The sequence below is a fragment of the Onychostruthus taczanowskii genome, unplaced genomic scaffold (genome assembly GCF_017590055.1).
Source record: "Onychostruthus taczanowskii isolate IOZ18803 unplaced genomic scaffold, ASM1759005v1 scaffold31, whole genome shotgun sequence".
Taxonomy (NCBI): Eukaryota; Metazoa; Chordata; class Aves; order Passeriformes; family Passeridae; genus Onychostruthus; species Onychostruthus taczanowskii.
Window position 1 is genome coordinate 4,491,805 of NW_024500461.1, and position 24,080 is coordinate 4,515,884.

At 37.8% G+C, this 24,080-nt stretch overlaps 2 protein-coding genes across 5 annotated transcripts in view; both read right to left on the reverse strand.

Moving 5' to 3' along the window:
* The window catches only part of POC1B (POC1 centriolar protein B), a 44,838-nt gene extending 20,960 nt beyond the window's left edge, over positions 1-23,878 (reverse strand). For 3 of the 4 annotated variants that reach the window (XM_041409835.1, XM_041409833.1, XM_041409837.1), the window contains exons 1-10: positions 23,756-23,878; positions 23,420-23,504; positions 15,422-15,593; positions 14,481-14,660; positions 13,119-13,226; positions 12,137-12,252; positions 11,644-11,777; positions 10,815-10,883; positions 7,715-7,867; positions 168-254 (exon numbers count right to left, since the gene is read on the reverse strand). In XM_041409835.1, coding sequence (XP_041265769.1) covers positions 168-254; positions 7,715-7,867; positions 10,815-10,883; positions 11,644-11,777; positions 12,137-12,252; positions 13,119-13,226; positions 14,481-14,660; positions 15,422-15,593; positions 23,420-23,504; positions 23,756-23,770 — 1,119 coding nt within the window. In that variant the 5' untranslated portion in view covers positions 23,771-23,878. Of the gene's footprint in view, positions 1-167; positions 255-7,714; positions 7,868-10,814; positions 10,884-11,643; positions 11,778-12,136; positions 12,253-13,118; positions 13,227-14,480; positions 14,661-15,421; positions 15,594-17,087; positions 17,255-23,419; positions 23,505-23,755 lie in introns of all 4 variants that reach the window. The other variant, XM_041409836.1, reaches the window with a different exon arrangement.
* On the reverse strand, positions 18,343-23,772 carry GALNT4 (polypeptide N-acetylgalactosaminyltransferase 4). The gene is made up of 3 exons (XM_041409832.1): positions 23,756-23,772; positions 23,420-23,504; positions 18,343-23,249 (listed from the first exon to the last, which is right to left on the reverse strand). Exon 3 carries the CDS (start codon positions 22,937-22,939, stop codon positions 21,188-21,190), a length of 1,752 nt encoding a protein of 583 aa, XP_041265766.1. The 5' UTR covers positions 22,940-23,249; positions 23,420-23,504; positions 23,756-23,772; the 3' UTR covers positions 18,343-21,187.
* Positions 23,879-24,080: the final 202 nt, after the last annotated feature.

Below are 24,080 nucleotides of genomic sequence, written 5' to 3' on the forward strand. Positions count from 1 at the left end.
TTGGGAAGTGTGACAAAGTTTAAGTACAGAATTTACGATATTGAGCTCTGAGCACTCGACAATTGCTAAAAAATCTATTTCATTCATATGGACAGTAAAAGCACATTACCAGAACATGTTAGCCATACCTTACCTCTTTTTTTTTTTTTTTTTTTAAAGCAACTTACAGGAGTACTGATATGTGAAGATGCTCTAATATCGATGATAACTGGGTCAGGTGTTTCTATATCAGGCACATCAAAGGTAGGGTTGACCTGTTGAAAATAAATTATATCATTATTTCAGCACCAACAGAGAAAAGGAAATAAGACTGAAATAAAAAGTGAGAACACACACAGCAGCCGAGATCAATTGGTTCCCAGTCCCTATTCAAGTTCCTTAAGTCATCCATTACTAACAGACTGCCGATATGCTGACTTCTTCTGTACCAACTCTGATTGCCAAAATAATTTTGAAAGTACTTCTGAGGAAAGCAGGTAGTAGGTAACACTGAAGTCTGTAATATGGTAACAGATCAAAGACAAAAGATGTTGCTCCTGATACCACAGGAAAAACTGCTTTATCCTGGGACAATGTCAGAGGCTCATTGATCAGATAGAATGATAGATGACAGACATGTCATCACAGTATCTGCAATTTTGCTCTAAATATCACAGTTACTACTTGATTTTATTTTTGGCTGTAAGAATTAATCTATAACTTTAGCAATATTTTGTTAATGTCCTTTCCTGAAAGTGAAGCATTAAGAAAGTATCAGAGAATATGAAATTTGAGAAAGCTGCTGTTTTTATCTCATGGTTTCACCTAAGGATGAGAATAACCTCCCCATAAAAATCTGTGTGCATATTATCCCTAGCACTATATTATCTAGGTGTATCACAGCCTAAGATGTTTGCCTTCTCACAATGATGCATGGAAGTACTATTCTTAATATTTTATGAACTGGCAAAATTTACAGAAAGACTTGATGACTTTCAAATCACCAAGAAGTCTGATGCAATATCATCAGTAATCCAGAGACAGTATTAATTCCAATAACCATATTGAAAGATTAAAAAAAAGTCCCAGAACCCTCAAAGCTCACACTTGCCTAGTGACAGGGTTAAGTTTAGTCATTGAAAGTTTCTTAGCTACAAGGGTGATTTTATTTTGACTTCTTAAGAAGAAGATCCTGCTATTTCACCTGAAGACTGTCAAAACTCTGGCTCAGCCAGAGCTGCTCACTCAGTAATTGCTTCAGTGCTATTTCCACAAGGAACAATCCCTGATGTCCATACATTGGTATAAAGACCTTTAGGTCAGAGACGTGTTTGTTAAGTAGCTAGAATACAATTTCTATCTGGAATTAATAGTCAGGAAAGGAGGGCAGCAACACCTTGTACTGACTGAAGACTTTTCATTCAGTTCATTTAGATTTCCATAACTTAGATGCAGAAATTTAGGTTAAAATTAATAGAAGCAAGATCTCCCTCAGTATATACAAGTGGAAGAAGATGGACAAAGTTTCCTAGCAAGCTAGAAGGTAAAGAAACATTTAAAAACAGATATTACCTGATTATTCAAAGTGAAAGTGATTCTTACACTTTGCAGCACTTAGAAATTAGAGATGACAAACCCCCCTTAAGGTGAGATCCTAACACCGTTTTTAAGCATGTTTGCTTCTCTGAGTAGCAGTGCTTAGCTCCTTCTTTTATTCAGTTTCAACAAGCGATTCTTCATCTATGATCTTTTTTTTCTGTCTTCTGATTACAGGTGCATCAGTCAAGAATGAGCAGGGACTCAAGGGACAATCAGGAAAACCCATTCAGCTGTGACACAGTCATCACAGCTGAACACTTAAAATTCTCCCACATTTGTAGATAATAGGATCAAGTCTTGTTTTCTTCCAATTTTGTCAAATAGACTTGGAGGAAAGAAAGGGAGAGAGGAGAACCAAAGCCAGGTAACATGGTCTATGTAATAACCTTCTATTTAGCTGAAAATTCTACCATTTTAACTGGACTTCTCCTTTAGCATATTCTCTGCAGAAACATGATTAATCAAAACCTCTGAATACAGTATTCCTTACCACTGTTTTCACTATTAAGGTGAGCAGAAAGGAAGTGCAAATTTTACTGTTTTGACTCTATACATATTATGTCCATTGAGATTACACAGGCAACTGTCCACAGAATTTCCATTTGTTCTGTGCCCAGGATAATCAGGGTCAGTTTCTTCTGACATTGTCAGCCCTACAATATATATAATTAATGCTTTATCCAAGTGCCAATCATACTATGGGCAGGTAAGACTAAAGTCAATTTCTGACATGCATTATTTGGGCACTGAAGAGAGGACAATGCATCTGCAGGATTCTGCAGAAGAGGGACAGTAGATGCCTACTACCTATCAGTACTCCAGTGTGGAGGAACCACTGTAGTATTATCACTAATAGCTCTTCAAACATCTTCTTTGAGATACTATCTCTTTGTTGCATACATGGAGATATTGCAGAATGAGTTAAATTCATGATACAGGTTGGTAAGTAAATACATGGTATTAAGTTTAGAAAAATGTTCTTTTTGTAGAAGTGTCACATCCGGGAGCTAGAATGAAAGTTCCTCTAAGTATACTTCTGCTTATTGCTTTACCAGTGATAAGGGGAGGATGAGGCCACTGTAAACACTGACTGGGGGTGGAGGAACTGTCATAAGCCATACTACAATAATTAAATATAAAATTATTAAGCAAGCAGTCAGAAATAGCATCCAAAAGGTGTTTAAAATGCACAAAAATATAAAGGCTGTATCTAAGTCCTTCATACAAATATTAGTGTTTAATATTGCACTAAAAATGAGTAAGTTAAGGGAATGAAGCTAAATGTAAAAGTTTCAAATTACTTGACATTTCCTGACAAGGTGATGTGGTTAGCTGTAAAATAATCTTACCAAGGGAAATCTTCAAAGTAAGACTTTGAAAAGACTTAACTTTAAGAAACAAGACAGAAAAACCAGAACACTAAAATGCAAGGTAGGGAGCACTGTCACGTATTACAGGTTTTCAAAAACACTCTTTCAAAGCCTTACTTTAATTACCTGGTAAACTGATACCTAAATATTTTCAATATAATCTTCTAATATGATAATACAATTTACAATTATCACATTTTGATCCATAGCACAATAAAATATATTTGAAGGGAAGGTTTCTACAGAATCTTTCGTGAATTAGAAAAATAAAGTTAATAAATTTAAAAGAGGAAGTTTTAAATGACTCACAAAGTATTTCTTAGGAAAGTGATTTAGCTACTTGTGAAATAGTCTCTCCAAACACAACAAGAGAAAATTAGCTTTCAATTTGACTAAGCACTGTTCTTTGTTCTAGACTGGGGCCCTCAAACCAAGCAAGCCATATAATCTTTTTTCTACTGCCACCTAGTGTATATTTGAATTTCCTTCATCTGAGAAAATATTTACAACTGAAAACACACTGAAAATTAAATCAATAAAAGCTCTTTGTGCACAAGAGATAAACTCTATGCACCTCAAAGCTGTTTTAAAAGAAATGAATTTATTTTAAAGAAGTCTTTAGCACATGAAAGGTTAATTACATACAAACATGGCAAATTCAGAAATACAATTCTCACCAAGTGGAATGCAGTTTTTAGTATATTTTACTAAAATTGCATAACTGATTAAACTATTATTTTCAAATAACTCCACATGGTCCTTATGTCAAACAGAGACACCAACTGGGATTTATCCCAGCTAAATTTAGACACACTGCTAGACACCTGTGTTTGAGCTGGTAATCACTTAAGATTATCTCTGTCACCAACAGAAAAAAATAGGTGCCTTTAGAGAACAAATAATTTATTTACATTTCCAAGCTTTCTGAAAAATTAAAATTATTATGAGCATTAAAACTCTACTTACTCAAATATTCAAGAATCACATCGATAAGTGCAGTGGGAGAACAATTATAAAATTTTACAACTCAAGAACATGAAATTCAACAATGCATTAAAATTCAGGCTACTGGGCTGAGGAGAAGACACAACTAATGATTTTCTTGTAAAAGTTAATTATGCCTCAAAATTAGGTAGGTAGAGAGAAAATAAAATAGGGAAGATATCTGACATTTTACTGGTTCAATGTATAGCTTTGAAGAATGAATAAGAAAAAGTAATCAGAAAGAGCAAAATACACTCAAGCTTCATCTTTCTGTCACTATCCTGAAGACCAAACACCAGATGATACCTGCAATTTTTAATGCCCTTGTACCAGCTGCTTTATTCAAAACAGCATTTCCAACAGGTGATGTGTGACAACATTGCAACTGTGCCTCTGATCCCAGCTGAAAAATTCTAAGCCAGCTCCATTTTTGTGTATACTATTCACCCAGAATATCGTTCTGGAACTACAGGGACTTCGCCACACTGAGACAAGCAGGGATAGAGAAGCAATAGTCAACCAAAAGCAGTAAAAATAAATAAATAAACAAAGGAAAGGTGTGAAAAATTACGAATTCTTCAAAATAGGGGGCAAATTACTTTCCTCTTGAGTTTTGCCTGTACATCTGTTGAACTTTTTGTGTTCTAACACCTTTAATTTTATCCTAAGGCAATCCCTCTTCAGTCCTGTTGTAGAGGTGACTAAACCAGCTGAGCATAACTAAAGGCAATGTATTACAACACATCTCAAGCATTTAGATGACATTGTAGCAGCTTGTAGCAATCCTTAACAGTCACTGATACTTTGAAAAATCCCATCTCCAAACTGCCTCCTCTGCCTGCCTGTATCTCTTGTATATGTTACCAAGTCTCATAGAATACTGTTACTTCTGTTTAGTTAAGATGAATTATCTTACCATGGTCACGTAGAAATACCATGAGAAAGGAAGAAAATAAGAAAGGAAGCAGTTCTGTATGTTATCTGACGTGTAGATGAGATACTAGGAAAACACTGTCATTACAACTGCTATGCTGCTGTGGAATAGATCACACAGAGAGATAGGGGAATCTCCAAACCTCTTCAAGACACCCCTAACCAGACACAGCTGAACCAATGTGCCATTGATAGGAAGAACATATGATATCTAGAAGCTCCCTTTGACATGCCTGTGATTCCATTTCTCTTTTCCCTTATACACTGGAAACACGATGAGCCATAGAACAATGAGGGTAGGATTGCAGTGGAACAGCCTAATGCTAGAATTAGCTGTATTTCCTCTGGCTTAGAAAGAGGTTGGCATATGAAGAAAATAAAATATTTTAACTGAAAAAGGACAAAACCACTTTTTTCTTTTTTTTCTTCTCAGGAGTACAGCACAGTGGGCCTAGACATTATGCTTTTTTTCAGTTACAAGAGGAAATAGTTAAGAAGATGGAGTACTGAAAAATTTCAAGTGCTACCCAAGAATTAGTGCATACTAACTAAAGCATGTTACTGCTGGTAGTAACCTGATACCAGTTCTGTGTGTATAAATTATGGCTTTGTTCCAGTTGGTGAGATCTATTCTTCCTCATCACAACAAAAATCCCACGATTTTAGTTGAGACAGACAGGAGGAGCCATAAAAACAAGAAAAGACAAATGGAGTGACAAAATGTGATTTCACCTTAACACCATCTCAATTATTATGTTATTACATTAATTCTAAAAATTAGCTGCAAAAGTGATTCTAATCACTATTAGTATATTATTTAATTTACAATATGAAAACATATTATATTCCAATAATGAGTTTTGTTGAAACTGCCAGACACTGTTTTGTATGAAAAATTATACCATACTTGATGTTTACTTGAGAGAAAGATATTCTAGTGGCAAATATTCTAGTGATAATATGATGTTAATAGAAAACTAAATAATAAAAACTTACTAAAATCCTGAAATCAGGCCAGAAATATAACACAAAGAGTCCAAAACTTTGCTATAACAAAGCCATAGAGCCCTTTCATACTACGGAGCAGCCCAGGAGCCTATCAGCTGCTACAAATGCTGCAGCCATTAATAAATGCAGACATAAAGCTAAGTTAAATCTGTCAAAGCTAACTAATAAAGACTTTCTTGACATTCAACTACTGACTTTCCCTGATGAGACTTTTCAGTATTGATAATGAGGTTTCCTACCCTTAGTTTAACTTTAGCCTGAACTCCTGAATGCTTTTCCAGAGCTTCTCAATTACCCAGGACCAGGAACAAGAAAAAAATTTTTGAAAAATTGGTTTAGAGTATATTCACATCTCTAGCAGGCTGGTAAACACTAGAGACGCCTGGAAATGTTAACCTGAAGACAATGGACCCCTGCAGCTATAAGCCACTGTGTTTGTTTAGTACATATTATAACTGGGTGCAATTTGAATGGTCTTGAAACAAAATGTTGCTCCAGCAAGACTGGCTTGAATCTCCTGGCAAATGCTGTGATTGAGTTTGTTCTGGCACTGACCAACTATACTGAAGGCTGGTACCAGGAAACTGAACTTCATTCATTTACTGTACAACAAATATGAAAGTCCAGCACGGAAGTTTGTTTACGCAGCTTGTTCATTTATGAAGCTTTTGGTCAGAACAGGATGCAGTCATCCTGCTCTGACCAAAATGCTAAGCATTAGAAAGCTTCATATCCAAGTTGGCAATAGTACCAGGCATAGAAGAAATCTTATTTTGTCACGGTTCTCTTCCTCCAGCACATGTTCTCAATCTCTATACCACTCATTTGCATGTATTCATATTGCAAACACACCCACCCACCCAAAAAAAACCCTCAATATCCCCAAATGTCAATGTTTTAAAACTCTGAGCAGGAAACAAATGCCATGGTAGCAGTATCTATGTTTTCTATGTAGGCAAACAGGCAATGGTGAATTTCTGTAGTACTCTGATAGCTCATTACAGTAATCAGAAAGTTCTGATTGCTGTCCTAGATTTATCTCGGGTAAATTCTTCAACATTAGGGAACCTGGACACTATCAAAAAAGAGAAGAAAATACAGGTAATCGCCATGCAGAAGCCAGCCAACTCTATCAGGGACTTCACAAATACAGCATAAACAATGGCCTAATTGAAGAGACAGCACTGTTTACCTATTGAGCATAACTTTCAGACTATTTGACAAACACAAGATTTTTCCTAATACTGACACAACATTTGACATTGCACATTGATCCCCTAATTTCCAACCCTTTCAATAGATGCCAGTAGATAGTCTGACAGTAAAGTAGCTCAAGAATGAAGTATCAGGAAATCAGACTACATAGTGCTGTAAAACACACTGCTAGCCTAGAAAGTCTTTTAGATAGGTATCAAGACCTACTCACAATACCTAAAGGTCTTGGAAAAAGGGACAGCTTGTGATAAGCAAGTTATTTGACTTTCAGAAATATCACCACTTTGTCATCCTTATAATGATATATTTTGATGAGTATTGTAAAGCTCATTGGAAATTCAGATACCTACTGCAACACTTGCAGTGTTATTTCAGAAACCAGACTATCACTATGTTTTGCTTGAATGAGATGTATAGACACAGAAAAAGCATGAAAGTAATTTCAGCATAAACCTGCCAGCATCAGCTTGCCTAGTAATCCTAATGAGGATTTATAAATTATGGTTGCTTCAAAAGCATTATACATAACAATAACAAGCTCCCTGGTACACATAAAACATATTTAATGTCAGACAGTGTTCACAGAAGCTTCTTGTTTCCTATATTAGACAATATATTGCACTCACCTCAACTGATTCACGTTGTTCATCATGTAAGTGAGGTGACCTTAGGTAAACATCAAGAAGATGAGGAGGATCATCAATATGTGTTCTTTTAAAATTGTGTTCAAGAACTTCTTCATAATCCAAAGTATCAAAGTTAGTTTTCCATAGTAGTACCTATAAAAAATCTTCATATCAGTAACTACTTGAAGGTTATGCAGTGCTCAAAACCTAACTACTCAGTAAAGTCTGCTATTACTAAGTAAATAACTACATCATAACAATACTGCAGTGACGTCTTAGTCTAATCTCTACTGCATCACAGGCACTTCCCCAGAGTATCTTTACTTCAAATCTAAAAGATGTGGTTCAGCCTATTAAAAAAGTAACCTCTAAAACACATCTGTAATCACAAAACAAAGCAAACTCCTGTCCCACTGAACTGCCCCAAGTTACTTTTCTGCCAGACTAAGGGATCATATACTGTTAAATTTCTGCCCCTATAAAGGCTTGCAGGTCTAATAAGAAAGTTTGAAGGAATAAGAAATCAGAGAGTTCCACAGAACTCTAAAACCTGGTTCCAGTGTTTTAGCAACAGGAATCTCTTTTCTGAACTTTGTCTAATTATGTTCTAGGTAGAAACCATATATAAGCCACACAATGACCAAATGCAAAAGGTCATAGGATACAGAGGTATCTGTACAGAGGTACAGTCTTATGAATATTCCACACAGGCTACTACTTTCCAAACAAATAGGTGTAACTTGGCTCTTTCACATAAAAGGCCTTATGTTTTCCATGGCAACAGGTTAATGAAATAAATTGCAATATGCACATACAGCCAAAAACAGAGAAACATGACAGAACGCTACACTTTGAGATCTTTTTTGTTTGAGGAAAGAAGCAAATAGAAAGAAACAAAAGTATCCAGTGTTTGTCTCAAATATTTAACCTGCTTCTGAACAGCACTGTCAGCTGGTTCTACACCAACCAGAAACTTGAAACAAGAAGCAGAGATATTGATTTTCCTTCTTTGATGGAAAGGCATGGAAGGATCTGCTGATTGAAAGCGTCTTGAAATAATATATGCACAAAGGAAGCAATCTTCCATAAACTTAGAGTGTATCAGCTGCCTCCAGTGCATGCTGTGAACAGACAATATATTTTGGGTACTGCATGAGAGGTAGAAGATGATACTTTTATGGCCAGCCTCTGCTCATAAGCCTGACATTACCAGCAGAACTTTTCCAACAAATGCACCCTACAATTACAGTAAACAATAATCACAGTGAGTTGAGAAGTCCCACAACCATCATCCTGGCACGCCTGGAAGAAGGTTGTGGATGGGTCAGCAAAACGGGATGTCTGAGAAGTACATGTGTATACACCAAAAGAAAATGGACACTGAAGAGTAAAGTTCCAGACAAATATATACACCTTGGTAGTTACCCAACAGTGGTTAGCACATTTTAAAACATAGAAAAGTGAAAGCTGCAGCAAAGTAAGTACTCCTCTCCCACCAAAACTCTCATAAAACAAAGGGAAAAACTTCAACAAACACAGGAAGGTCCATTTTAAAGGTAATTTAAACAGTTATTAGATCTGCTATGACTACGTTTTAAATTCAACATTTAACTAAGGAAGTGTTTCCTGATGAAACTGGATCTTCCCTCTCATATATTCAGCATGAACCCACTATATCAAACTGCTGAGGAACATAAGACATAGATTTTTATCTACTTTCTCCATGCTCTCATGCCCCAGAAGGCTTTACAACATAAAATCAGGGCAGGAAAAATGCAATGATATGACTGCACTAAACACACATGTCATTCAGGGGGCTCTAAATTCAAAGAACTTTGAAGTAATACAGGCATTCCCAGGATGTGTTGGCATTCAATGGGGAGGTTGTGTTAGGCTTAATACTGTAAGTCCTTGCCTTCATCAGAGCTTCTCAGATTAATCTTCTGTCACGTGAATACATGCAGTTTTGTTCCTCTCAAGTTAAGTATAATGTACCAACAGTCATAAAATTCAAAATAAAATACTGCTGGAAAGTAAGGTCAACAATTCAGAATTGTGTCGGACTAAGTTGCATTTTGGGACTTAAAATCTTATTTAAAACTTCAGTATGGAAAATCAAAGATCATTCTAGTGGGTCAAGAAATAAGTATCTTTCTCCCATTCTCGGTTAGTTTTTGTGGGTTTTTTTCCCTGCTTGTAAAATTAATATTGGATGTTTGATAACATTTTCACTTTTCCAGTAACTTTAAGTCTTACTTACTTAACACTTGGTGATAGAAAGCAATTTTTTTTTTATTTCCCAAGACAATCTCTGCTACTAGCTGAAATTTATTTCAAACTCCACAAAACAGAATATATGCCAGGAATTATGGTAAACTCAAAAGATCTTAATTTCAACAGCATAGCTTTTTGTATCTACGTTGAGCTTTTAGCTGTTTGTAACAGGAAAAAATGAAAAAGACAACTAAGGAACATTTCAGAGTAAAAATTTAAATCTTGTGCTACAAAATTTCTTTCTTTTTGGAAACTTTGTAGACCTCAGAGATTATTCCAAGCTTGATAGTATTTGTTCTTAATTATGAAATTTATTACAACAGATGGAGATTAATTATAAGACTTACTGTTTAACTTTTTTTTAAATGCTCAAATTACTCTTCTTCCCTTTATAAAATCTAGTACTTTACTGTTTTACCAAAGTAAATTAGTAAAGGTAACACAAGGGGTTTTTTTTTTTTCCCAATTTTAGCCAAAGTTTTCCCAGTAATGCAACTTAATACCTACAATTAGAGTAAGGACTTTAAAAGCAGTGAAAACCTAACAAAGCAGGCGCCAGTTAATGTTAATTGCAACATAACTACTTCATTGGCACTGAACTGCAGCACTTTAAATAACCTTAGCTAAAAACCATCCCTTTATTTTAATATGTAAAATAGATGTGGTTAGTCTTCTCCTCATCATAACATCCCATGGAAAGTCTATAGAACACACAAGTAGACTGAATGCATGTGAGTAATTAGCAAGTTATTGTGACATACTATATTTAACTCCAACCCACTGTAACAAACAAAGACATTTCATTTAAGGAGACAATACCACAAACCTGAGCATCCACTCCACCTGAGGCAAACTTTTCACCACCTTTTGAAAAAGCCACACAAAGTATAGGTCCCTGGAAAACAAATAGCACACAGTAAAATTAGGCTATTACTGCAATCATGATATTTTAGTGCAGAGAAAAACACCAATGCCATTACCTGATGTAATAGATTTTTCAATTTTAATAAAATAAGGAACAATTTTACTGTAGTGAAATTTCTGCAAAACTTGATTGAAAAGTTAATATTGCACATTTCAGTAAGATGCTACATTACAACTACAACAAATTATACTAGGAAAATAGTGGCATTATCCTTAGATTTTATACTCCAGCTTTGAAAAGAAAAATTACAAAATATATATTACATTACTCAAGGCAATATGTTTGAATGATTTATTATCAAAAATAGGATTTTGTTTGACATTACAAGGAAAATAAGGAAATGCTGCCATCCCTCAAAAAAAGTTAGTCTCTGTAAGCTTCCCCCTCCTTAGAAAACACTGCTTTTCAATAGACAATAGTTTTTCAATACTGAAGCACCAAATAACATCATTTTGAAAATCAAGTGAATTATTAATGAGTTCAGAACATGAGCTTTTACTTAATATCAAGTGTGTAATATTGACAGATAAAAAGCATGGTTACAGGTAAAAACTGATGCATTTCCTTAATCACTTGTGACAAGGTGCATTAACACAACACCTTGGTGTCCACTAAATTTCATCTGCAAGTTACAAGATAAAAGACACAACAGCATAAACATTACTTTCCCTTTGTAAAGATCTTGAACAACCTAGTAAGATCTCAATTTAAAGAGGATTATTGTGTATACCTTGTGTCCACGAAGAGTGTAAATAAGTCTTTCTCCTAAGAGGTCCAGAATCTTAAGGGTACCGTCAGAAGAAGCAGTGATGAGGTAGTTACCAGAAGGATGGAATGATATACAATTAACCCCTGCTCTGTGAACTGATTTACAGAAGACAATATTCAAAAGCTGTAGATGTCTAAGAGGATATGTACACTTTATTTCTTTGCTCTTTTCTACTTCCCAAAGAACTACTTCATTTAAGTGGAAAACAACAAAAGTGTTGAGGCATAGAAGACTTGTCAGAGTATTTGCTTAGTTCAGTTCTAAAAATTAAGAGAAGCAAAGAAATAAAACCGATTCAGACTGGATTCTTGGGGTTGCTAGACTACAAAAAGATACTTACAACATGTCAATATGACTTGTTTGTCAACTTTCCCCAGTAATACTCTTAATAAATCACATTTAATTGCAAAGAGTCCCATTGTAAAGAAAATAAAACACACTACATTATTTTTACCTTTGAAATGCTGCAGTAGCTTGTTCGTTCGAATATCCCATAGTTTCACTGTGTTATTGGAACCTGCAGAAGCTATACAGGTTCCACTTGGGTTGAAATCCACATAAGCTGGAAATCTAAATATAATTAATGAAAACAGATTCAGAATGTGTTTCCACAAAAATATTTAGGTGTGTGTACATATATAAAGCCCACAATATTATCACTGAGCCGCCATGAACTTGTGTGGAATCTACATGTATGGAAACTCAATTAAAGCATTTCAAGTAACTGAAATAAGCATAAAAAAACAAGATGTACGTGATAAATCATAAGCTCACTTTTGTTGAAAATACAGTATAATTGATCCAAGTCAAACCTTCAGAGTTTGTGCAAGAATACAAAGTTCCTGGAAGATAGTGCTGCAAAGAGTTTGTAAGCAAGAAATAAAATAATTTTGTCTAAGAACTGACAATATTTTGGACTCAAAAAGGATGAAGGTAGCCATGAAATCAGCAAAGCACATATAGAAGATAAATATTCCACTGACTTGTTAAAAAATACTCTGGATCCAAGATGTTTAAGAAAACTGCATATACGTAAAAGCAAGTATTTTTTAAATTTAAATAAGGCAGATCACTGAAAGAAACAAAATACTCTTTTCATCAACTGGTGGAAAAGTCTTCAAGCTTTCTTCTTGTTGAAGCACCCAATATCAAATAGCATTATCAAAATTGAGGGAAAACATGGAAACATTCCAAAATCCAAGAATAATCTCACATCTGTTTGAATTATCTTTTGATTGCTGGAAAACAGCTGCATAAGTGCAGCCAGTTAACCTCTTTAGAAAAACATTATATGAATTCTTTTAGTTGACATGGGTTGTAGAATTCTGATCTGTTTTCAGATTTAACATATATAGATGTTAATACCACAGAACATTAAATTAATGCCAGTAAAATTACATTATTGCATTTCTCCTTTTTTTTCTAGTAAAACTTACCCTTCATAATCTGAGAAGGTATTAACACAATTTTTATGTCTTGTATCCCAGATGTTAATAGATTTGTCCTCACCACATGATGCTATTATTCTTCCATCAGGTGAAAATCTGGAACATGCAAGTGTATACATTACTTAAGAACTGATTCTGCCTAGATTAGCATTAGAGACATAAGCAGCAAAAAAACAGAACCAAGGAAGGCTGTTTGAAATGAGGATGCATAGCATTCAAAGGACATTTGAACTTCTAGTATTTTTCATGGGTTAATAAAACTGAAAAGAAAAGCTTCTCCCTCTATTCCACTCTAGCCCATTTCACAATCAACTACAATTAAAAACAAAGCCATAAGCAAGAGGAGAGGGGGTTGGGGGAAAGGTATCAACAACCTAAGGATGTCACTTCAGATGACAGAGATTACTATAGAAAACTATAGGTAAAAAGACAAAGAGGACAAAGTAGACTCTTGTGTTCAATGTTAACCTATATTTATGTTCTCTGAGCTCTTTCTAAACTTACAAATAGTGGGTAAAGCACTCACAATTATTCCTAGACTAGCAGACCAGGTTTTTGAAGAGAAAAATTGACTTGCCTGTAACTTCCTCGATCATTATTATTTCACTTATTGAGCAACTGCACAATGACATTGAAAAACTGCTCAAGAACTTTCACATGTGATTTCCTAGAGCTTTTTCTTTTTAACAATCAGATACTTTGAAACTCTGTAGGGGTCTGCACTTCACTAGTGTTAAACTCCTTTCTCAAGAAGCTTATATCTAGGCCTCTCCTAGCTGCAGATTTTCTATTAATATGGAGGAAAGGAAAAAAATTTTAAAAAATCAACAAACAATCTTTTCTTGTCTTTGAAGATCTGTTCTGTCTTTAAAGAGTATGAATCCTAACTGGCAGTCCAAAGACCATTTCTTTTACCTTTTCCAATTATGTAAGCTTAACTCATCTGGATTCATGACCGCTCTTTAATGCCACTACTATTCCAAGAATAGTTGAGAAAACCCCTACAAGGCATGATAAATCTAGACATGAGTACAACAAAAAACCAAACAAAACAGGGGAAAAACAGGATGCTGACTGAAAATAAATACAGAGGACCCCATTTGTCCTTTAATGTAGTAGAATGAAGACAGCAACTGATTTAGCACGTACACATATTAACATAGAGCAAACGTTCATACTTCACCTAGGTGGTCTATAAAAAACATCTGTGCATAAGATTCATTTATTAATTACTGGTTTGTGATCATTGTTTGTCATTCACAGATGTTTCTTCTCTTATTTCTACCCTGGGATATAAAATCCCCTTTGTTAGGAATTCTACTTTACCAAGAGAATAAAAACAACACTTACTTGGCACAGCGAACCCAACCAGTGTGTCGGAATAGGGTAGACAAAAGGCGCTGATAGCTAACACTCCATATTTTTACTAATTTATCATTGGATGCTGAAACTAGAGAGTAGCCATCATGGGAGAAGCTCACACTCCGAACAGATGCTGTATGCCCTTTCAGCACTGATGATTCTCCATGACTAAGGGGGGAGCAAAGAAAATGAAACAAAACCCCAAATGTCAAGTCACAAATCACAATTATATTAAAGAGCTTAAATACCCATAAAAATCAATTTTGGCATATTTAGAATCTTACCCAAGTGAAAAAGCAGTATACAGAGGGCAAATCTTAATGTCACCATTATCTTTTTACTTATTTAAATATTATTAAAATAACATTCTTTAAGTTGGTTTAAGATGACCAATTTTACAGAACAGTGCAATTAAGTAGCAGCAATGGCCTTTAGTCTCATTAGCATTAGAATTTGAAAGACAATATTTTACATAGTACTCTATAAATTGCTTGAAGTTCCAAGTAACATTGGTCTAAGATCATACTGAATTACTCACAATTACTACTACTCAAGAACAGTCTGATAAAGCAAGTCAATTAACTTTTTCCCAAAAACTATTGTTTTCTTCATCACTTGTCTCCCCAAAATGAAGTGCAGCCATGCAATCCTTATTAAAATATGATCTTCAAGCCAGAGAAATATTACAAAGCATAGCTCTACACAGATGAAATTGTGACTCCCAGTTGTTACATTTTTCTTTTGAAACTACAGAATATTCAGAAAAGAACAAAGTAACACAGTAAAGAACCATGTTGCTTGTGGTCCCCAGTCGCTGATTCTGTCAAAGCCCAGGCATGTGGGAAGGAAAAAGAAACTTGAGTAAAGTGTCCAATATTCACACTGCACAATAATGAAACACATATCCAGCATTGCTCAGTTATACTCACATGCAAGGAATCCACAGCCTGACAGTGTGATCCTGAGAAGCTGAAGCCAGCACCTGCCCATCTGGTGAGAACTCTACACTTGTCACCGCTTCCGCATGGCCTGAAAATCTGTAAGCGCTGCACCGTGTCTTCAGCTTCCACAAAATGAGAAGCCTATCCACAGAGCAGGTAACTGCAAGAAGTGAAAGACATTAGGAGTCTGCTCACTGCTCTTATGAAAGTCAGAGCTAACAGCTATGGGTTGTTAGATAGAACAACCAGAGAACTTAATGGGCATTATGGGAGGGAGGAGTTACTAGACTTTAATGGATACTTAGCCTAAGCAGAAGCCTGGTAGCAAGTAACGCCTACATCTCAGAAGGATGTTGCAAGACCCAAGTCTGGGAGAAGTAAAGGATAATTCTTAACAGGTAGCTCTCTCACATACTAAGCCAACTGGCTTACAAGTACTTTGATGATAGAGAGCAAAACGTTCAAAGCTGAATACCATGCACGTCAGTAAGTAGGAATCCAGGTTTGGTTATACCAAATCCTAAGAACAATAGGCAAATTCTTCAGTAATCTCATTTTGATCTCTGAGATGGAATTTTTTTCCAGTATCAAGTGTTTAACTCCAAAAAAACATGCCAGCTTAAACTGAAGACAAGACTTCTAACACTTCAGATACCTACACTTGAGTGACGATATTGATATATGATAATTCGCTAATCCTATTTAAGTACCAATTTTATAATACTAATGTTTGTCTAGTTCAAAAGAGAACAAAGTTGCCAGTCTGAAAATAGAGCATGCCTGAGGGTGGGTTTTTTGCAGTCACTTTACAGGTGAACTACACTATCTACAGTCAAAAAGGAAAACCTAACTTTTACCAGAGCTTGATCATTTTCAGGAAACTATAAGAAGCAAAGACAACAGGCAGTTGAATTAAACTGATACATGTGATTTTCCTACATCCTATCATCTTCATTGCTGCTAAATGTATATAGTATATAGGCATAAATAAAAACAAGGTATTCACACTCCCATCCCTCAGTTGTCAAATTCCTAACCCTAGTAGAGAAAAGAAGGGAGAGGAAAAACAAGAGCCTCCTGGAAGTTGGAAGAGTACATGAAGATGGCTTTTCTCTCCCCAGTTTCTTTCAAACACCAACACAGCACAAAGAAATTGAGTTTCCTTATTATCACATGTCAAGGCAAGCCTCAAACAAAATATTAGCATATTAGAATATTAACTATTAAATTCCCTTTATGAATTTGCTACAAAGATACTGGTTTTATTCCTAAAAGACTAGCTTCTGCTAAAAGATGTGAGACCAGACTATCCCTATGCCCAAATCAACAGGCCTATATTTGACAAAGAAATGCAGGATATTTTCCCCCAACTTCAACTTTTCAAAACCCTGTTTTACAGCAGGGTCTTTCTAATTTTACTTGAGAGAATTCCTTTTCCCCTTTGATTCTGAAAAGTGATCTACAGTGGAGTAAAACAAAAAGGAAAAAGTGAAATATAAGCTAAAATAGAATTTGAAGGCATAGTGCTGGAAATGCGAAACAGACAAGACTGATGGCTTCTAAAACAAATTGTTGATGAACTACCAAATACCTGTGCAGTATCAGCTTTCACTTCTAAAAACTGAGGGAAATATTCTTAGAAAGATGACAATACCATTCATTCAGAGCCTGGTTTCTTGTAGTTTGCTGTCTCATAGATGGGCTGTCCCAAGGTAAATGAGACACAAGCAGTGACCTGAAGTTCTCCTTCCTGTGGGACATCTGTGACCATCTTCCTTATTTTCCCTCTGGACTCCCTGCCACCTATGCAATACTTAAATACTGGATCAGAAAAAAAAAAAAAAAAAAAAAAAGAAGAAAATCACTGAATGTCCAGAAGAATTTTTTTCAGGATGTGTTGTAGCACAAATAGGCCTATTGCTCCTCAGAGAATACATGACATAACCAGGTGAAAGACAATTTGCCCTTGCTATGATCAACTGAAAAATATAACTAAAATGTAGAAAGCTGAAAATTCACACTGAGCTGACTCCAATATACAACTTACTCCAGTTTATAACCTGAGTGCCTTTTCTTTTTTAAAATCAACGCTTCTGTACACACCCACATATAGCAGACACATCACTGGATAATTTGGTTTTCTGCTGATGAGTCATTACAGAACTGAACACCAAAAAATAAAGACTCGGCCTTATGCAAAGGCCAAGTTGAGAGATCTACAGCAAAGTGGTGTGTAAGCAGATACCTAAGCTTCACATATGCCATGAAAAAGATTTTATGGTCTTTGCAATGAGACAAAGTTCAATTTATGAATTGTTACTATTGATGGTATACATTTTTATATATACACACACAAATATATGAACACTAGTTGCTGTAATACAGAATTACCATTTCACTCTCATTTCCCACAATAACAAAGTGGTGACTAAGAAAGTTGTGCACAGATCAAAAGAGACAAACTCAGACAGGCTTTAACAGCTCAATGTACATCCCTCAAAATACTGAAGCATCTCCAATATAATTAATCACTCAGTGCAAGAACTACAAGGAGATGGAATACAGTGCACATGATGGGTGTGTGAATATTCAAACCCCTAGCACTGCCAACAAACGCCCAACTTTACAGGAACCCTGCAGCTCTCAATGATACAGTACAACATCACAATGTAAACACATTTTGCAATGAATTGCAAGATTTCCTGCTTGGAGAAAAACTATTATTAATTGAACCTCTGTCAAAAAAAGCCAATCTGGAATTCTAAGCACAGTGGATAAAATACAAAGAACTTTTAATAACTTCCATAAATTCAGCTTATTGCCAGTTTTTGTTGCATTCTGTATGCATGTACACAAGAGGAAAAGAACTGAGAAGAGTCAGCACACTAGGCAACATTTCATTTTCTGGATTTTATTTTTTCAGAAGAAATCCCAAAGCCCTCCACATTTATTCAGTGTTAAGTTTACATTCAATTTCTTTTAAGTGACTTAGAATCAGTAGTTTAAAATATATACAAGCATTCACCAAGTCTTCAAAGTCTAACAGAATAGAAAACTATTCAGATTTTCAGATTTTCCAGAAATCTGTACATACTGAAAAATAATTGGATAGAAACATTGAAATGGTAAGGTGTTGTTTGTGTTTCTCTACTTTCTTTCTCTCCCCTTCTCTAGTCCCTCCTCGTTTTATTCACATGTTTTTTATTCCCATTGGGAAGGTTTTAAAATTCTTTTCTTCTTTTTTTTTTTTTTTAAGGGCAAGTAATTTTTTTTTTTGTTCGCCCCAGTTTGTTTCTAAATAACTCCAAAAACAGAAAGGGAGGTCATGGGGAGGAGGAAGGGTTCAGATACATAGAAAGAATAACTTTTCAAACACAGAGGCAGATTCACTTATAATTATTGCTTAAATAGATAAGGAACACTTGGAAATGTCAGGTTTAACTTGAAGGTATTTCTTTATACAAAAAGCAGTTTTTGCCAAGTGCTAAAAAATTAACTGTATAAAATTTGCATAGTCTGTATTCACATCGTTACTTTCATCTGAAGAAACATGCATTGCACATACTATTTATGATCTGCCACATAAGAGAACCTAGGCCTTTTTCCTGTCATTTCTACTGAATGTTAACAGCCTACAGAAAGCTTTCCACAAAAGCACATACTTTATGTAATTTATTGCCCCAGTACATAACAACTGGCTGCCTTTTAAAATTCGATAAATGGTTCAGAACTTGCAAGTACACAAAACAATTCCTGCTGCAAAGTGGAATGCAATTTTTCAGGAATGCTTCCCTTATGTAGTACCAAGTTCCCTTTTTTTTAACAAACAAACAAAAAACCAACAACAGAAAAAAAACCAACTTAGGGAAAAAAAGGAAGATAAAAAAGGGAAAAAAAACCAAATTGCAAGTAACTGCCTAACAATAAATTAAATTCTGAAAAGAATCCATGCCACACAGTGGCAAGCATTTTTAGCATCATTCAATGCTTCATTCCAAGCTCCAAATTTTCTTCTGTTCATCTTCTATGTTAACCTGTTTCCACCCAAACCTCTCAAAGCTTTCAAGTCACTAAGATTTAAGAATATGTTGTAACTTATTCTTACTTTATTTTTGGCAAAACTTCAACTATATCAGGTCTCACTTGTCCCTTTTTAACCCTTCTACCTACTAACACCTGTAGCAAATCCACATCCACTACAGTCCTCAAATGTCCAGATAACTAATGCTCACTAGCTTAAGTTTCTACCTACCAGCCCCATCTAAAGACTTACTACACTATGGCTACTGAAAAACATTTATCACTTCAGTGAGAGTAATAAAAACAGCTGGAATGCCCAACACATTAAGGAAAGTGTTCAATTTAAATCTTATGAAACTAAAATACAGATACTAATGCAAAATTTTTTTTCAAGTTCACAATATATCTATCACATCTACCATCTATAATCACAATCAAAACATATTAGTGACACTAATCAAGATCACTAATTCGAGAATCAGTATTCTTCAAAAACTCAGGATAACAGAAAAAAGAAAACATTCTAAATAAGTAATTCTTTGAACCACCAATAAATCTTAGTTTCTTCCAAACTGTCCTTTGTCTTTTCAACTCCCGTCATGTCAGAAACTTCAGCTCCCCAGTCTTACCCAAGGTCTCCAGTGGTATTGTTTTGACTGGAAACAGGCAGCTTATGCTGTATTATTTCAAAACTCTTCCTAGGGCTGACCCATGCCAGCTGTTGCCAAAACACAAAAAGCCAAATAAAACAGCCCAAATGTTCCTCTGTGTTACCTTTCTCTACCATGCTGACAGATCAAATGAAAAAAAAACCACCAACAACAAAAAACCCAAACATGGTCTAGATCACAACTTTTGTACCCCTAAGACATGGAGCTGAACATGGAAAAGCTTACACAGAAGCAATGCATACATTAAATATACAGCTAAGAATCAGCAGTAGCTAAGGCAATTTTGTGATTCCTTTCCTTCTCCATTGTCTTTAAACAAAATTCTTACTTGTAGCCATCCCTATTTCTTCCATTTGTGATATCACCAGCATGTCCTTGGTTGCACTGCTACCACACTCTCCTGTAAATGCATGAGAGCTCCTGACGAAGCCCCATGGGGTAAGATTTTTACAATAGGTACAAGACTGCAATAAGTGCCAAAGCCCTTCTAGTAAATAAACTTCCTATTCTTCTGTAAAATATAGTACCCTTAACAGCGTGTACATTCCCAGAAAAATGCAGACCATTACAAGGCTTAAATTCAACTTTCCACATCAATGTCCATTCAATCACATGTTACTGTAGCATTACTTAGGGTGTTAGATACATATTTTATAGTGTATCTGCAACATCGCTGATACCACTGCAAGAACCTTAACTTTTAGTTCTGTAAGTAAAAATTTTTTGTTTACATGGAACATTATCTCGCACAATTATTGCATAGTTTTAAGATTAAAAAAATCCCTCTTCAGTCCCCTCAGAAGCCTTTGTTTTATAATCAAAACTGAGGAAAGTAATAATGGATCAAAATTGTACAAAAATAAAAGGCATTCGATGTTCTAATCCATGTTTTAGAAACCAAACCCCACTATTTACTTTTGCTTTCCATACAGTTCATCATAGTAGACAGTTTCTACAGACAGATGTGAAAACATGCCAAGGTATTTGATCAAACATTGCTATCTGCTCACACATGAAAAAGCTTGGAGACCACAGTCCATCTAATTCATACCAGCAGCAGTGATTATTTCTCAAATTGCCAAACCTGATTTTTATCTCCAGCATTACAAGTTCTCATTTGCACATCAGCGTGCCCCTCAGTCGTACGATAAGCAGTAAGGCACTTCCCTGAATAAGGATGATAAATAGTCCCATCTTCTTTGAAGTGCCAGATAATAATTTCTGGGACAGGAGATCCATCTTTTGGGCAGCTCCTCATACCTATGAAATCTTCACGCTCAGGGACTTCAGCACATAGCTCAGTTACAGAGTTAAATCTAATCTCCTGATTTGATGTATATTCAAAAAATTGGTTGCCTCCCTGACCATGACAGCCAAAGAGAGAAAGGTGAGACCCAGTAGGATTATGTTCCTGTAAGACATAGTCAAGGCACTCTGAAGGTATTCCTGCGCTGCGGATAGCGCCGTGCCAGCCAGGGCGATCTTCTGGTACATGCAACTCAGCAAATACATTTTTTAAATACCAGTGAAAACTCTTGCATTTCAAACGCTCCCTAAGAACCTTTCTTTCAGAAATGTCTCCATAGTTTTCTTTCCTTGCTGAAGGATTTCTGTTGTAAAAGTGATCTTTGAACTCATCCATCCACACCTCAGCAGCACGTGCTGTGTTCTGAAGGAAATTTGGTCTAGCATAGGGCGCACGCTTTGGAAACACATGGCCCACGTGGGAGCATGGATGAATTTCCAACATGCCTCCACACTGCCAAACCCTAAATGATAATTCTAAGTTCTCCCCTCCCCAAACATCCATTCCTGTATCATAGGTCCCCAGGTACTCAAAATACTTCTTGCTGACAGCAAACAAGCCACCAGCCATAGTTGGGGATCTGATTGGATCAGTTTCCGACTTGCGCCTGAGACGTTCGTGTTTAGGCACCGAGTGCCACTGGAACGTCAGCCGCCAGTCAAACCCCCCAATCATGGGCTCTGCCGTTTGCATGTAGTACTCAAATGTCTTCCAGTCAATGGTGTCAATGACAGGACACACAATAACAGTCTCATTCTCAGCAATCCTCTCGAGCAGTGGTTCCAGCCAGCCAGAAACACATTCACAGTGACAATCGAGGAATGTGAGAACATCACCAGTAGCAAAGGTAGCGCCAATCAAGCGTGCACGAACCAATCCTTCTCGCTTGTTGGTTCTTATCAAGCGAACTCTTTTCAGACTGCTTATGTATTTTTCGAGTTCAGCCTTCAAATACACTTTATCACTCAGGTCATCCACCAGTATAATTTCTTTCAGAAGCACTGAAGGTGATGTTTCAAGAACACTATGTATCGTCCGCAGCAGCGTTGACCAGGCTTCATTGTAGAAAGCAATTATAACAGATGTTGTGGGCAGTCTTCTGTAGTTGTAAGATTTAGTTTTACAACCACTCAGTCGATTATCTTCAATGTGCCGGTGGAGAGAAATTTTATCACTTAAATAAATATTTATTGCATACTTCTCAATCAGCTCTTCCTCCTGTTTCTGCTCCTCAGGACTCAGCTGGGGGCGAGAGGGTTTACCCCATTCTCCTGGAGCATAAGGATCAGGTGGGGGTTTGTCATAAACTGGACGAGCCAAATCGACATCTTTTTCTGCCCCGTCAGAAAAGCGCCTCTCCCATTTCCCTTTAGTGATGCTCTTGCCGGCGAGGGAGACACCGAAGGAAGAAACGGACAGCTCGACCACAAAGTAAGCGATCATTAAGAAGCCGAGGAACACGCAGCTTTTGCGGATCCACGTCCATCTTCTCGCCAGGCGAATCCTCATTTTAGATAGTTAAAAGCAGCTCTTTAGCAGAGAGGAGTCCGTCAACTCCTGCCGGCTCTCCCACGCCCCCAGGGAGGATGGGGCTGCAGGCACTCGGGCTCGGGACGCCGGCAGAGTTTGCAGCCAGCCCTCCGTGGTGGGCCCGGTAGATTCCAGGGGGACCGCGGGGGAGAGGGGCGGCAGCGGAGGCACGGAGCAGCCCCTGCCCCTCCGGCCGCGGCGCTCCCCTCACTTACTTCCTCCTCCTCCTCCTCTCTCTCCGTGGGACAAACCCCTCCTCCAGCCTTGTGGTTTGCTCAAAAAGTTGTCGCTTAAGGAAGGGGAAGAGACTTCTTAGCCCGCCCGAAGGCGCGGGAGCCCGCCCCGCCTCCGCGCCCGGACCTGCGGCCGGAACCGCCGGGCGGCTCCGGGGAGGGAAAGAGGGAGGAGGGAGCGGGCTGCCCCGCCCGGAAAGCAAACGGCGCCCGGCTCCACACTCACCCATCTGCGCCGCGTTCGCATCGAAGGCGACGCCCGTCACCGCCGCCGTGTGGCCGCGGAAAGGCCGGATCAGGACGGGGTCCTCCTGGGGAGAGGGTGCGCACCGTCAGGCTGCGGGCGGGGGCGGCCGCGCTCGCCCTCCCCCGCCCCTTAGGGGCCGCTAACGCCCCGCGCGTGGCGGGAGCCGCCGGTGCCGGCGTCCGGAACGTTTCCGCCAGCGAGGGCGGCCGCCGGGCAGCCTTCGGCGCCGGGCGATACCCTCCGGCCGCGGCTCGTCTGCCTGCCTGCCGTACTGGCTGCCGCGGCCATCGCCAGGGGCCGGGGCCGAGCCCTTACCAGCGGGGAGGCCATGGGCGGAGCGGCCCGTGAGAGCCCCGCGCTCCGGGCGAGGCCTGCCGAGCCCCGGATTTATCCGCCGCGCCAAGAGCGCGGATCCCCATCCGCCCATGCGCGGCCGCGCTGCGCGGGGCGGGGTCGCACCGCGGGCCCGGTGCGCGGGTCGCTCTTAAAGCCGCAGCGCCCCCGCCTGCCCCGGCTCGGCGGGGCTGGAGCGGCTGCCGCAGGCGAGACAGGAAAGTTAAAGCCTCCGAGGCTGGCCGGTGCTCGGGACACAGCGGCTTAGGGGTTGCGGGGCTGAGCTCTCAGTGTGGGGCATCTCTGC

Excerpts from the sequence above, each read along its gene's own strand:
- GALNT4 (XM_041409832.1), bottom strand. The coding sequence starts at position 22,939 with ATGAGGATTCGCCTGGCGAGAAGATGGACGTGGATCCGCAAAAGCTGC.